This window comes from Cherax quadricarinatus, chromosome 24 (assembly GCF_038502225.1).
Source record: "Cherax quadricarinatus isolate ZL_2023a chromosome 24, ASM3850222v1, whole genome shotgun sequence".
Classification (NCBI taxonomy): domain Eukaryota; kingdom Metazoa; phylum Arthropoda; class Malacostraca; order Decapoda; family Parastacidae; genus Cherax; species Cherax quadricarinatus.
In genome coordinates this window covers 884,101-897,902 of record NC_091315.1, presented here as the reverse complement: position 1 = coordinate 897,902, position 13,802 = coordinate 884,101, and the positions used below count along the sequence as shown (strand labels likewise).

Genomic DNA, 13,802 nt, shown 5'->3' with positions numbered 1-13,802 from the left:
ACTGTTGTCTTCCTCCTGATGTGGCTGTACAGCAGTTTCGGGTCAGACTTGACTTTCGATGCTATGTTATTTTCATACTGTCGCTGGGCCTCCCTCCTTACCTGTGCATACTCATTCCTGGCTCTTCGACTAGTCTCTTTATTTTCCTGTGTTTTTTGCCTTCTGTACTTTTTCCATGCTCTATTACACTTAGGTTTTGCCTCCCTACACCTTCGGGTAAACCAATGACTCGCTTTGGTCTTCCCATTATTTCTGTTGCCCTCGGGAACAAACCTTTCCTCTGCCTCCTTGCATTTTGTTGTTACGAATTCCATCATTTCATTTACCGACTTTCCTGTGTGTATGTGTGTGTGTGTGTGTGTGTGTGTGTGTGTGTGTGTGTGTGTGTGTGTGTGTGTGTGTGTGTGTGTGTGTGTGTGTGTGTGTGTTCACCTGAGCGCGTGCGTGCGAGCGCGTGTGTGTGCAAGAGAGAGAGAGAGAGAGAGAGAGAGAGAGAGAGAGAGAGAGAGAGAGAGAGAGAGAGAGAGAGAGAGAGAGAGAGAGAGAGAGACTCACCTAGCTTAGACCAGTAGGCCTATTACAGTCTTCTATTATTATCATGTTACTTAGGTTTAAGGTCACCACCTATTTCGCGGGTCATTAAGGTTGGATGTCACTCACTCACAACCAGTCAAGAATACTTTAATCCATGAGCAGATATACACTAAGAACTACCTTTCTCGGAGCATGTATATAAATATATATATATATATATATATATATATATATATATATATATATATATATATATATATATATATATATATATATATATATATATATATATATATACATTGTGTGTGTTGTAACTGCATGTTGTGGTGTACTTACAGGTACGGAGGCAGTATGGAGATCACTGGTAGTGTTGCTATCATAACAGGAGCTGCCAAAGGGCTCGGCAGAGCCTTTACTGAGAGTCTTCTTGCCAGAGGAGCCAAGGTCAGTGTTTCTTGTTGATGAATAAGGCACATGCAACACTTGGGTAACACTGTTTCTACTGGAAACAGTGGAAGAAGTCCAGAGGTAATTTTAAGGTGTTCGTTCCCTCAAACTTGATAGGTGATCAGTCTTGTTGACCAGTTGGACCCTCGGGCCACTGGCAGCAACTGTCATCTTGACCAGGTCCACCTGCGTGCCAATCAATCACCAGTGACGAGTGATCTTAGGCATAGATATTAGGAATGCTCTGTAAGTTTGTCATATGTACATTAGAGGTGTCACAGGTGTGTCACTGGTGTCACAGATGTGTCACTTGTGGGTTTCAGGTGTGTCACGGGTCTACCTACCTTGTGTCTATATGGGAGATGCTTCAGGGATCAAGGACCCCATGTCTAGCCCTCACGGTGGATCAGGACCTGATCAATTCAACATATGAACCTGGTTGGTCAGGCACTGACTTTAGGCATCTGCCAGGGGTCTATTGGTAATCCCTTTATGTGTGATGAAACGCAGTTGTATTGAATGGGTTTATTGGGTCGTTCTTGGAAGCGAGGAGCAATGATAAGTCTTCGGAGGCTTCTTACTTAATTTGCAATGTCGTGGGGTACACAGGCAGTGTGTTAAGTGGCAATGGCCTGGGATGGCCATGCCTGCAAGGGAGAGAGGAGTAGGACTTGTTGACTGAGTGAAGACCGCTGAAAGAGTGAGAGAGAGGCAGGTCTTGGGATACTGAAGTGGTAGGCCTATAGGTGGCAGCACGAGCATGGTGCGAAATATGAACTCAGCTGGCAGACAGCATAGGCTGTCTATGCAGACAGTATAGGCTGTCTACATTTGCTTGACCATGCACCACCATGATTGACCATGATTGGCTATAAAAAAGCTCGGTCTCTCTCTCGCAGGAACAGGGCACAGAACACAAAATAAAAACATACATTTGCACATGGAAAAAAAAACTTCCCACAGAGAGGGAAGAAAAAAAGGTGGTGTGTGTTAAACATCGAGGTCAAAAGCAGTGAGCGTCGAGGGGCATCACTGCACACCTTCCTGCATCTGGACAGATACTGCAACACAGGAGACATAGCTGTTCAGAGACGACTCAGCAAACACCTGGGAGTCGTAATCATACACCATACTGCAGTGAGCAGGCTAGCAGTCAAAGTGACATCATCTTTGTGCAGGCTGCTCACTGAAGCTATGACATGAGGCTGACACAGTGCCTGCCATCAGGGTCAAACTACAGCTTGACAAGTGTCATTCTCTCAGCAGTTGGAGTTATAGCAGAGGTTAGTCTAAGCATCCCCAGACTGATTTACATATAACTGCTCTGACGGTCTGAAGGTGAAGTGAAACAAATCTCAGTGGGAATCGTAGCAGGTACAATTCTGCAAGGCATCACGAGCAGCGAACATAAAAAGCTTTCTGTACAAGAGGCTCAGATGCTCGGGGCTGACTAATATCAGCTGTCAAATGCGTGGGTCACACCGGGTGACAGGCAACACAATGGTCTGGGCTCAGACCTGTGGTCCACACATCTGGACTCAAGACCACACAGGACACATGGAAAACTGCACACACCCACACTGCATATGCAGTACTACATGGCTTACTAGCAAATGACGCTTTTCTGTGCAATAATCGACACTAAGCTATACACGAACATGTGAGAACACTAAGAGGAGTTAATTAACACACGACATATATCTTCTCTCAATTTTCTCGACAGTACTGAAATAATTACTAGAACACACGATGTGATATTGAGTGATGTCAGGCGTGACGTCGCGAGGCGACGTCAGCAGTACGGTGATGTCAGCAGACTTCTCGAGGTGACGTCAGGCAGACATCGTGACGACATGAAGTTGGGCAGCATCGTAGGTGATGTCAATGGAGTGATGCGGCAGCAGACCACAGCATGTGGCTAGGGACGTCTGGCTACGTAACCCACGTAGCTCGTAGATCCATGTGGCATCATCCACACATGGCTTCGTGATCTACGTGGCTTGCTGCTCCATGTGGCTTGGTGATCTGCGTAGCTTCGAGTGGCCTCGGGCACTCGGATACACAGCTCTGGGATTGAAATCACACGGAAAACAGCAGAAAACACAGCAGAAGGAGTGAGAGCAATGGTGAGTAGTGTATGGAGGGAAAGAAGTTGACGATCAAGAAGACGAATGGAAAGGTAGAAACGATGAAGAAGAAAGAGACTGCCGTGGAAACTGTTGTGGAAACATCTAATACATTCTCAGTGCTACCCGGCAATAGAAATAATTAGGAGTAAGGGTGGGAACCCTCTCATATGTGGTATTTTGCCAAGGAGGGGAGTTGGAAATGAATGGTTGTCCAGGGCAATTGGTGTCAATTGCTGGCTGGACAAATACTGTAAGGAAAATGCGGTAACATTCATTGACAACTGGGACCTCTTCTATGGCAGAAATGACATGTATGCCAGGGATGGGGTTCACTTATGTAGTAATATTACGAGTTCTAGGGGAACTAGTAATAATAAGAACGAGGTAGATATTGAAAAGCCAGGGACCTTGGGTGATAAGGACAGTAATAGGTTTAGTAGAAAAATAGAAATGAGCAGGAAGGGTAAAGAGAAAGGAGAGTCTTTCAATGTTTATTATGCTAATTGCCGTAGTGCTAGGAATAAGATGGACGAGTTGAGATTAGTTGCTAGTGCAGGTAACATTGATGTATTTGCCTTAACTGAGACGTGGTTTAATTCAAAAAGTCGGGACATGCCTGCGGAATGTCATATTCAGGGTTTTAAATTGTTCCAAGAAGATAGAAGTATTGGGAAGGGGGGTGGGGTGGCATTGTATGTCCGAGATCGCTTGAACTGTTGCATAAAAACGGGTATTAAGTCTGAAGTAACACATACAGAGTCTGTTTGGATAGAATTTTCAGAGGGGCATGAAAAACTGATTTTAGGAGTGATATACCGTCCCCCAAACTTAGATAGGGACCAAGGGAAACTACTATGGGAGGAAATTGTTAAGGCCACAAGGCACGATAATGTAGTAATTCTAGGAGACTTTAACTTTAGTCATGTTGATTGGAATTTCTTGACTGGGAATTTAGAATCATACGACTTCTTAGAAGTATTTCAGGATTGTTTTTTGAAGCAGTTTGTGACAGAACCTACAAGGGGAAATAACCTGCTTGACTTAGTTATGGCAAACAATGAATCCCTTGTTAATAATTTAGAAATTTCAGAGGAACTGGGTGCTAGCGACCACAAATCAATTACATTTAGCATTGAATGGAAGTACGATAGTAGCGATAACTCAGTAACAGTCCCAGATTTTCGCTTAGCAGATTACGATGGGCTTAGAGAACACTTATCATCTGTTGACTGGGGTAACGAAGAGAGCTATCAATATGACAGTTTTCTGAACACTATACATGCTGCTCAAAGAGCGTTTATCCCATATAAAGAAATTAGATCAAATAGAAATGACCCAAAATGGATGAATAATAGGCTCAAATATCTACTAGGGCATAAGAAAGGAATTTATAGGCGTATCAAAAGAGGTGAGGGTCATCTTATGAATCAGTATATTGACATTAAGAGGGACATTAAAAAGGGGATAAGAAAAGCTAAAAGGGACTATGAAATTAAAGTTGCTAGGGATTCTAAAACTAACCCAAAAAGTTTTTTCCAGGTCTATAGAACAAAAGTTAGAGATAAGATAGGTCCCCTTAAAAATAACTATGGGCACCTTACTGACAAAGAGAATGAAATGTGCTTGATTTTAAATAATTATTTTCTCTCAGTTTTTACACAGGAAGACACTAACAATATTCCAGTAATTAATTTTTACAGTGGGCTAGAAGAAGATAAATTATGTAACATCACAGTCACTAGTGAGATGGTTGTGAAGCAGATAGACAGACTGAAGCAAAATAAGTCGCCGGGTCCTGATGAGGTTTTTTCAAGGGTTCTTAAGGAATGCAAAATGGAACTCTGTGAACCATTAACTAATATTTTTAATTTATCTCTTCAAACAGGTGTAGTGTCTGATATGTGGAAGATGGCTAATGTAATTCCTATTTTTAAAACAGGGGACAAGTCGTTACCGTCAAATTACCGCCCAATAAGCCTGACCTCAATTGTAGGCAAATTACTAGAGTCAATTATAGCTGAGATTATAAGAAGCCATCTCGATAAGCATAGCTTGATTAATGATACTCAGCATGGATTCACAAGAGGCCGGTCTTGTCTAACTAATTTATTAACTTTCTTCAGTAAAGCTTTTGAGGCTGTTGACCACAATAAAGAATTTGATATTATTTACTTAGATTTTAGTAAGGCTTTTGATAGAGTTCCGCACCATAGACTGTTAAAGAAAGTGGCAGCTCATGGCATTGGGGGAAAAGTGCTCTCGTGGATCGAGTCATGGCTCACTGACAGGAAGCAGAGAGTGTCCATAAATGGGGTTAAATCCGAGTGGGGATCTGTAACAAGTGGCGTTCCACAGGGATCAGTCTTGGGCCCGTTGTTGTTTATAATATATATCAATGATCTTGATGAGGGAATTACTAGTGATATGAGCAAATTCGCCGATGACACAAAGATAGGTAGGATAATTGATTCAAACGTAGATGTTATGGAACTTCAGGAGGATTTAAACAAACTCTATTCTTGGTCAGAAAAGTGGCAGATGCAGTTCAATGTAGATAAATGCAAGGTTCTGAAGCTTGGGAGTGCCCATAACCCTAGTACTTATAAGTTAAATGATGTAGAACTTAGCCATACAGATTGCGAAAAGGACTTGGGGGTTATGGTGAGCAGCAACCTTAAACCAAGACAGCAATGCCTAAGCGTACGTAATAAGGCAAATAGATTACTGGGATTTATATCAAGAAGTGTAAGCAACAGAAGTCCAGAGGTCATACTGCAGCTTTATACATCATTAGTAAGGCCTCACCTAGATTATGCAGCTCAGTTCTGGTCTCCGTATTACAAAATGGACATAAATTCGTTAGAAAACATTCAGCGTAGGATGACTAAATTAATACATAGCATTAGAAATCTTCCTTATGAAGAAAGATTGAAGACTCTTAAGTTACATTCACTTGTTAGACGAAGAATGAGGGGAGACCTGATCGAAGTGTATAAGTGGAAGATAGGTATTAATAAAGGGGATATTAATAAGGTCTTGAGGATGTCTCTCCAAGAGAGAACCCGCAGTAATGGATTTAAATTAGATAAGTTTAGATTTAGAAAGGACATAGGAAAGTATTGGTTTGGAAATAGGGTAGTTGATGAGTGGAACAGTCTACCTAGTTGGGTTATTGAGGCTGGGACTTTGGGTAGTTTCAAATCTAGGTTGGATAAGTACATGAGTGGGAGGGGTTGGATTTGAGTGGGACTTTCACATCAGAGCTTATTTCTTGGGTGGCATTGAAAATTGGGTTGGGCAAATGTTTTGTTAGTGGGATGAATTGTAAAGGACCTGCCTAGTATGGGCCAGCAGGCCTCCTGCAGTGTTCCTCCTTTCTTATGTTCTTATGTTCTTTTAATATTGTTGCTGTTGTTAACATTGTTGTAGTGTTAACATTGTTTTTGATGTTAACATTGTTGTTAATGTTAACATTGTTGTTGGTGTTAACATTGTTGTTGGTGTTAACATTTTTGTTAATGTTAACATTGTTGTTAATGTTAACATTGTTGTTGGTGTTAACATTGTTGTTGGTGTTAGTATTGTTGTTAATGTTAACATTTTTGTTGGTGTTAACATTGTTGTAGGTGTTAACATTTTTGTTGGTGTTAACATTGTTGTAGGTGTTAACATTGTTATTGGTGTTAACACTGTTGTAGTGTTAACATTGTTGTTGGTGTTAACATTGTTGTTGGTGTTAACATTGTTGTTAATGTTAACATTTTTGTTGGTGTTAACATTGTTGTAGGTGTTAACATTGTTATTGGTGTTAACACTGTTGTAGTGTTAACATTGTTGTTGGTGTTAACATTGTTGTTGGTGTTAACATTGTTGTTAATGTTAACATTGTTGTTAATGTTAACATTGTTGTAGTGTTAACAATGTTTTTGGTGTTAACATTGTTGTTGGTGTTAACATTGTTGTGTTAATATTGTTGCTGTTGTTAACATTGTTGTAGTGTAACATTGTTTTTGGTGTTAACATTGTTGTTGGTGTTAACATTGTTGTTAATGTTAACATTGTTGTTAATGTTAACATTGTTGTAGTGTTAACATTGTTGTTGGTGTTAACATTGTTGTTGGTGTTAACATTGTTGTTAATGTTAACATTGTTGTAGTGTTAACATTGTTTTTGGTGTTAACATTGTTGTTGGTGTTAACATTGTTGTTGGTGTTAACATTGTTGTTAATGTTAACATTGTTGTAGTGTTATCATTGTTTTTGGTGTTAACATTGTTGTTGGTGTTAACATTGTTGTTGGTGTTAACATTGTTGTTAATGTTAACATTGTTGTAGTGTTAACATTGTTTTTGGTGTTAACATTGTTGTTGGTGTTAACATTGTTGTTAATGTTAACATTACCTGGAGTTTACCTGGAGAGAGTTCCGGGGGTCAACGCCCCCGCGGCCCGGTCTGAGACCAGGCCTCCTGGTGGATCAGAGCCTGATCAACCAGGCTGTTGCTGCTGGCTGCACGCAAACCAACATACGAGCCACAGCCCGGCTGATCCGGAACTGACTTTAGGTGCTTGTCCAGTGCCAGCTTGAAGACTGCCAGGGGTCTGTTGGTAATCCCCCTTATGTGTGCTGGGAGGCAGTTGAACAGTCTCGGGCCCCTGACACTTATTGTATGGTCTCTTAACGTGCTAGTGACACCCCTGCTTTTCATTGGGGGGATGGTGCATCGTCTGCCAAGTCTTTTGCTTTCGTAGTGAGTGATTTTCGTGTGCAAGTTCGGTACTAGTCCCTCTAGGATTTTCCAGGTGTATATAATCATGTATCTCTCCCTCCTGCGTTCCAGGGAATACAGGTTTAGGAACCTCAAGCGCTCCCAATAATTGAGGTGTTTTATCTCCGTTATGCGCGCCGTGAAAGTTCTCTGTACATTTTCTAGGTCGGCAATTTCACCTGCCTTGAAAGGTGCTGTTAGTGTGCAGCAATATTCCAGCCTAGATAGAACAAGTGACCTGAAGAGTGTCATCATGGGCTTGGCCTCCCTAGTTTTGAAGGTTCTCATTATCCATCCTGTCATTTTTCTAGCAGATGCGATTGATACAATGTTATGGTCCTTGAAGGTGAGATCCTCCGACATGATCACTCCCAGGTCTTTGACGTTGGTGTTTCGCTCTATTTTGTGGCCAGAATTTGTTTTGTACTCTGATGAAGATTTAATTTCCTCATGTTTACCATATCTGAGTAATTGAAATTTCTCATCGTTGAACTTCATATTGTTTTCTGCAGCCCACTGAAAGATTTGGTTGATGTCTGCCTGGAGCTTTGCAGTGTCTGCAATGGAAGACACTGTCATGCAGATTCGGGTGTCATCTGCAAAGGAAGACACGGTGCTGTGGCTGACATCCTTGTCTATGTCGGATATAAGGATGAGGAACAAGATGGGAGCGAGTACTGTGCCTTGTGGAACAGAGCTTTTCACCGTAGCTGCCTCGGACTTTACTCTGTTGACGACTACTCTCTGTGTTCTGTTAGTGAGGAAATTATAGATCCATCGACCGACTTTTCCTGTTATTCCTTTAGCACGCATTTTGTGCGCTATTACGCCATGGTCACACTTGTCGAAGGCTTTTGCAAAGTCTGTATATATTACATCTGCATTCTTTTTGTCTTCTAGTGCATTTAGGACCTTGTCGTAGTGGTCCAATAGTTGAGACAGACAGGAGCGACCTGTTCTAAACCCATGTTGCCCTGGGTTGTGTAACTGATGGGTTTCTAGATGGGTGGTGATCTTGCTTCTTAGGACCCTTTCAAAGATTTTTATGATATGGGATGTTAGTGCTATTGGTCTGTAGTTCTTTGCTGTTGCTTTACTGCCCCCTTTGTGGAGTGGGGCTATGTCTGTTGTTTTTAGTAACTGTGGGACGACCCCCGTGTCCATGCTCCCTCTCCATAGGATGGAAAAGGCTCGTGATAGGGGCTTCTTGCAGTTCTTGATGAACACAGAGTTCCATGAGTCTGGCCCTGGGGCAGAGTGCATGGGCATGTCATTTATCGCCTGTTCGAAGTCATTTGGCGTCAGGATAACATCGGATAGGCTTGTGTTAATCAAATTTTGTGGCTCTCTCATAAAAAATTCATTTTGATCTTCGACTCTCAGTCTGGTTAGCGGCTTGCTAAAAACTGAGTCATATTGGGACTTGAGTAGCTCACTCATTTCCTTGCTGTCATCTGTGTAGGACCCATCTTGTTTAAGTAGGGGCCCAATACTGGACGTTGTTCTCGATTTTGATTTGGCATAGGAGAAGAAATACTTTGGGTTTCTTTCGATTTCATTTATGGCTTTTAGTTCTTCCCGCGATTCCTGACTCCTAAAGGATTCTTTTAGCTTAAGTTCGATGCTTGCTATTTCTCTGACCAGTGTCTCCCTACGCATTTCAGATATATTGACCTCTTTTAGCCGCTCTGTTATTCTTTTCCGTCGCCTGTAAAGGGAGCGCCTGTCTCTTTCTGTTTTACATCTACTCCTCCTTTTTCTTAGAGGAATAAGCCTTGTGCATACATCGAGTGCCACCGAGTTAATCTGTTCTAGGCATAAGTTGGGGTCTGTGTTGCTTAGTATATCTTCCCAGCTTATATCGGTTAGGACTTGGTTTACTTGGTCCCACTTTATGTTTTTGTTATTGAAGTTGAATTTGGTGAATGCTCCCTCGTGACTAATCTCATTATGTCGGTCTGGGGCTCCGCGCATACATGACTGAACCTCAATTATGTTGTGATCTGAGTATATTGTTTTTGATATGGTGATATTTCTTATCAGATCATCATTGTTAGTGAAGATGAGGTCTAGTGTATTCTCCAGTCTAGTAGGCTCTATTATTTGCTGGTTTAAATTGAATTTTGTGCAGAGATTTAAAAGCTCGCGTGAGTGTGAGTTTTCATCAGAGCTGCCTCCTGGTGTTATTACTGCAACAATATTATTTGCTATATTCCTCCATTTTAGGTGCCTTAAGTTGAAATCCCCCAGGAGCAAGATGTTGGGTGCAGGAGCTGGAAGGTTTTCCAGACAGTGGTCAATTTTTAACAGCTGTTCCTGGAATTGCTGGGATGTTGCATCCGGAGGCTTGTAGACTATCACAATGACTAGGTTTTGGTTCTCGACCTTTACTGCTAAAACTTCCACTACATCATTTGAGGCATTTAGCAGTTCTGTGCAAACAAGTGACTCTGCAGTCCCTCTCATTGTTCTTGTATCATACAGTACATACAGTTGCTTCCCTCTCATTGTTCTTGTATCATACAGTACATACAGTTGCTTCCCTCTCATTGTTCTTGTATCATACAGTACATACAGTTGCTTCCCTCTTATTGTTCTTGTATCATACAGTACATACAGTTGCTTCCCTCTCATTGTTCTTGTATCATACAGTACATACAGTTGCTTCCCTCTCATTGTTCTTGTATCATACAGTACATACAGTTGCTTCCCTCTCATTGTTCTTGTATCATACAGTACATACAGTTGCTTCCCTCTCATTGTTCTTGTATTATACAGTACATACAGTTGCTTCCCTCTCATTGTTCTTGTATCATACAGTACATACAGTTGCTTCCCTCTCATTGTTCTTGTATCATACAGTACATACAGTTGCTTCCCTCTCATTGTTCTTGTATCATACAGTACATACAGTTGCTTCCCTCTCATTGTTCTTGTATCATACAGTACATACAGTTGCTTCCCTCTCATTGTTCTTGTATCATACAGTACATACAGTTGCTTCCCTCTTATTGTTCTTGTATCATACAGTACATACAGTTGCTTCCCTCTCATTGTTCTTGTATCATACAGTACATACAGTTGCTTCCCTCTCATTGTTCTTGTATCATACAGTACATACAGTTGCTTCCCTCTCATTGTTCTTGTATCATACAGTACATACAGTTGCTTCCCTCTCATTGTTCTTGTATTATACAGTACATACAGTTGCTTCCCTCTCATTGTTCTTGTATCATACAGTACATACAGTTGCTTCCCTCTCATTGTTCTTGTATCATACAGTACATACAGTTGCTTCCCTCTCATTGTTCTTGTATCATACAGTACATACAGTTGCTTCCCTCTCATTGTTCTTGTATCATACAGTACATACAGTTGCTTCCCTCTCATTGTTCTTGTATCATACAGTACATACAGTTGCTTCCCTCTCATTGTTCTTGTATCATACAGTACATACAGTTGCTTCCCTCTCATTGTTCTTGTATCATACAGTACATACAGTTGCTTCCCTCTCATTGTTCTTGTATCATACAGTACATACAGTTGCTTCCCTCTCATTGTTCTTGTATCATACAGTACATACAGTTGCTTCCCTCTCATTGTTCTTGTATCATACAGTACATACAGTTGCTTCCCTCTCATTGTTCTTGTATCATACAGTACATACAGTTGATTCCCTCTCATTGTTCTTGTATCATACAGTACATACAGTTGCTTCCCTCTCATTGTTCTTGTATGATACAGTACATACAGTTGCTTCCCTCTCATTGTTCTTATATCATACAGTATATACAGAGCTGTGTAACAACTGTAAGCAGTCCTAACGTTTTTACTACAGTGTTGATTTATGTTAAGGGGGTTTTGTTTGCATCGTGTGTGTAAACATGTCTATCCAAGCTCTGAAGTTGCTTGGGTGACTGATGATATGTAGCTATTCCACCTGATCTAGTCCAGTCTAGACCAGAGACTAGTAGAATCTTGACATTCAAGCAATCTGTCCCACTAAAGCCTTGCCACGTACCTGATATGCTGTCGACATACTTACGTTCTGCAGTAAGTATAACAGTTTATAGCGTTGTTTTCCTCTCCCAGAGACGCTGTTAACGTTCCAGCTGAAGGTCAAGTTTTAGTCTGACAAACCCACACCTTTGGTAATAGCGTTACCAAACGGTAAAGGCACTGGTAATGCTGAATACCTGGTGTTGCAATTTCTCACAGGAAAGTGTGAAGATGCTTCAGATTTCAGGGGGCGTTCGGACAGATCAAGGCACTTGATCTTTTCCTGAAAAGGCAGCTAATTCGAATCGAGTTCCTTCACAGGGAATGTCCTGTCGGAGAGATACTACTAGATTTGCTTTTCACGATTGACCTACTCAGTTTATACTTGCATTCGGCCATAGCTAGATATAGTACCATTCAACATTCCTCCTTCGATATACGACTGCAAAGCACCCAGTGTCTGTTCCATAACTTAGAATGTTACATACCTAACAGTCACTGATGGTGTTGCTGTAGGTCTAATCGCTGATGTGATAGTGTTGCTGTAGGTTTGATCACTGGTGTTGTTGTGGGCTAATTGCTGATGTGATGGTGTTGCTGTAGATCTAATCACTGATGTGATGGTGTTGTTGCAGGTCTAATCACTGATGTGATGGTGTTGCTGTAGGTCTAATCACTGATGTGGTGGTGTTGTTGCAGGTCTAATCACTGATATGATGGTGTTGTTGGAGGTCTAATCACTGATGTGATGGTGTTGTTGCAGGTCTAATCACTGATGTGATGGTGTTGCTGTAGGTCTAATCACTGATGTGGTGGTGTTGTTGCAGGTCTAATCACTGATATGATGGTGTTGTTACAGGTCTAATCACTGATATGATGGTGTTGTTGCAGGTCTAATCACTGATGTGATGGTGTTGCTGTAGGTCTAATCACTGATGTGATGGTGTTGTTGCAGGTCTAATCATCACTGATGTGATGGTGTTGCTGTAGGTCTAATCACTGATGTGGTGGTGTTGTTGCAGGTCTAATCACTGATATGATGGTGTTGTTGCAGGTCTAATCACTGATGTGATGGTGTTGTTGCAGGTCTAATCACTGACGTGGTGGTGTTGTTGCAGGTCTAATCACTGATATGATGGTGTTGCTGTAGGTCTAATCACTGATGTGATGGTGTTGTTGCAGGTCTAATCACTGATATGATGGTGTTGCTGTAGGTCTAATCACTGATGTGATGGTGTTGTTGTAGGTCTAATCACTTATGTGATGGTGTTGCTGCAGGTCTAATCACTGATGTGATGGTGTTGCTGTAGGTCTAATCACTGATATCTCTCAGTGATTTCTGTTATCATCGCCCCTGCGGCCAGCTCTCAGGCATACCCCTGCGGTCAGCTGTCAGACATACCCCTGCGACCAGCTGTCAGACATACCCCTGCGGTCAGCTGTCAGACATACCCCTGCGGTCAGCTGTCAGACATACCCCTGCGACCAGCTGTCAGACATGCCCCTGCGGTCAGCTGTCAGACATACCCCTGCGGCCAGCTGTCAGACATACCCCTGCGGTCAGCTGTCAGACATACCCCTGCGGTCAGCTGTCAGACATACCCCTGCGACCAGCTGTCAGACATACCCCTGCGGTCAGCTGTCAGATACACCCATGTAGGCTATCCTGGAGGTTACCTGGATACCTACCTCGAGGTTACCTGGAGGCTATTCCGGGGATCAACGCCCCCGCGGCCCGGTCCATGACCAGGCCTCCCGATGGATCAGGGCCTGATCAACTAGGCTGTTACTGCTGGCTGCACGCAGTCCAACGTACGAGCCACAGCCCGGCTGATCTGGCACTGACTTTAGGTATCTGTCCAGCTCTCTCTTGAAGGCAGTCAGGGGGTTTATTGGCAATTCCCCTAATGCTTGATGGGAGGCTGTT

At 42.1% G+C, this 13,802-nt stretch overlaps 1 protein-coding gene across 1 annotated transcript in view; it reads left to right on the top strand.

The window, feature by feature from the left end:
- The first annotated feature begins 867 nt into the window (after positions 1–867).
- Positions 868–13,802, top strand: part of LOC138853190 (15-hydroxyprostaglandin dehydrogenase [NAD(+)]-like) — a 46,214-nt gene continuing 33,279 nt past the window's right edge. Inside the window, exon 1 of the mRNA XM_070088504.1 lies at positions 868–978. Within this exon, the coding sequence (XP_069944605.1) occupies positions 886–978 (93 nt within the window). The 5' untranslated portion in view covers positions 868–885. The remainder of the gene's footprint in view (positions 979–13,802) is intronic.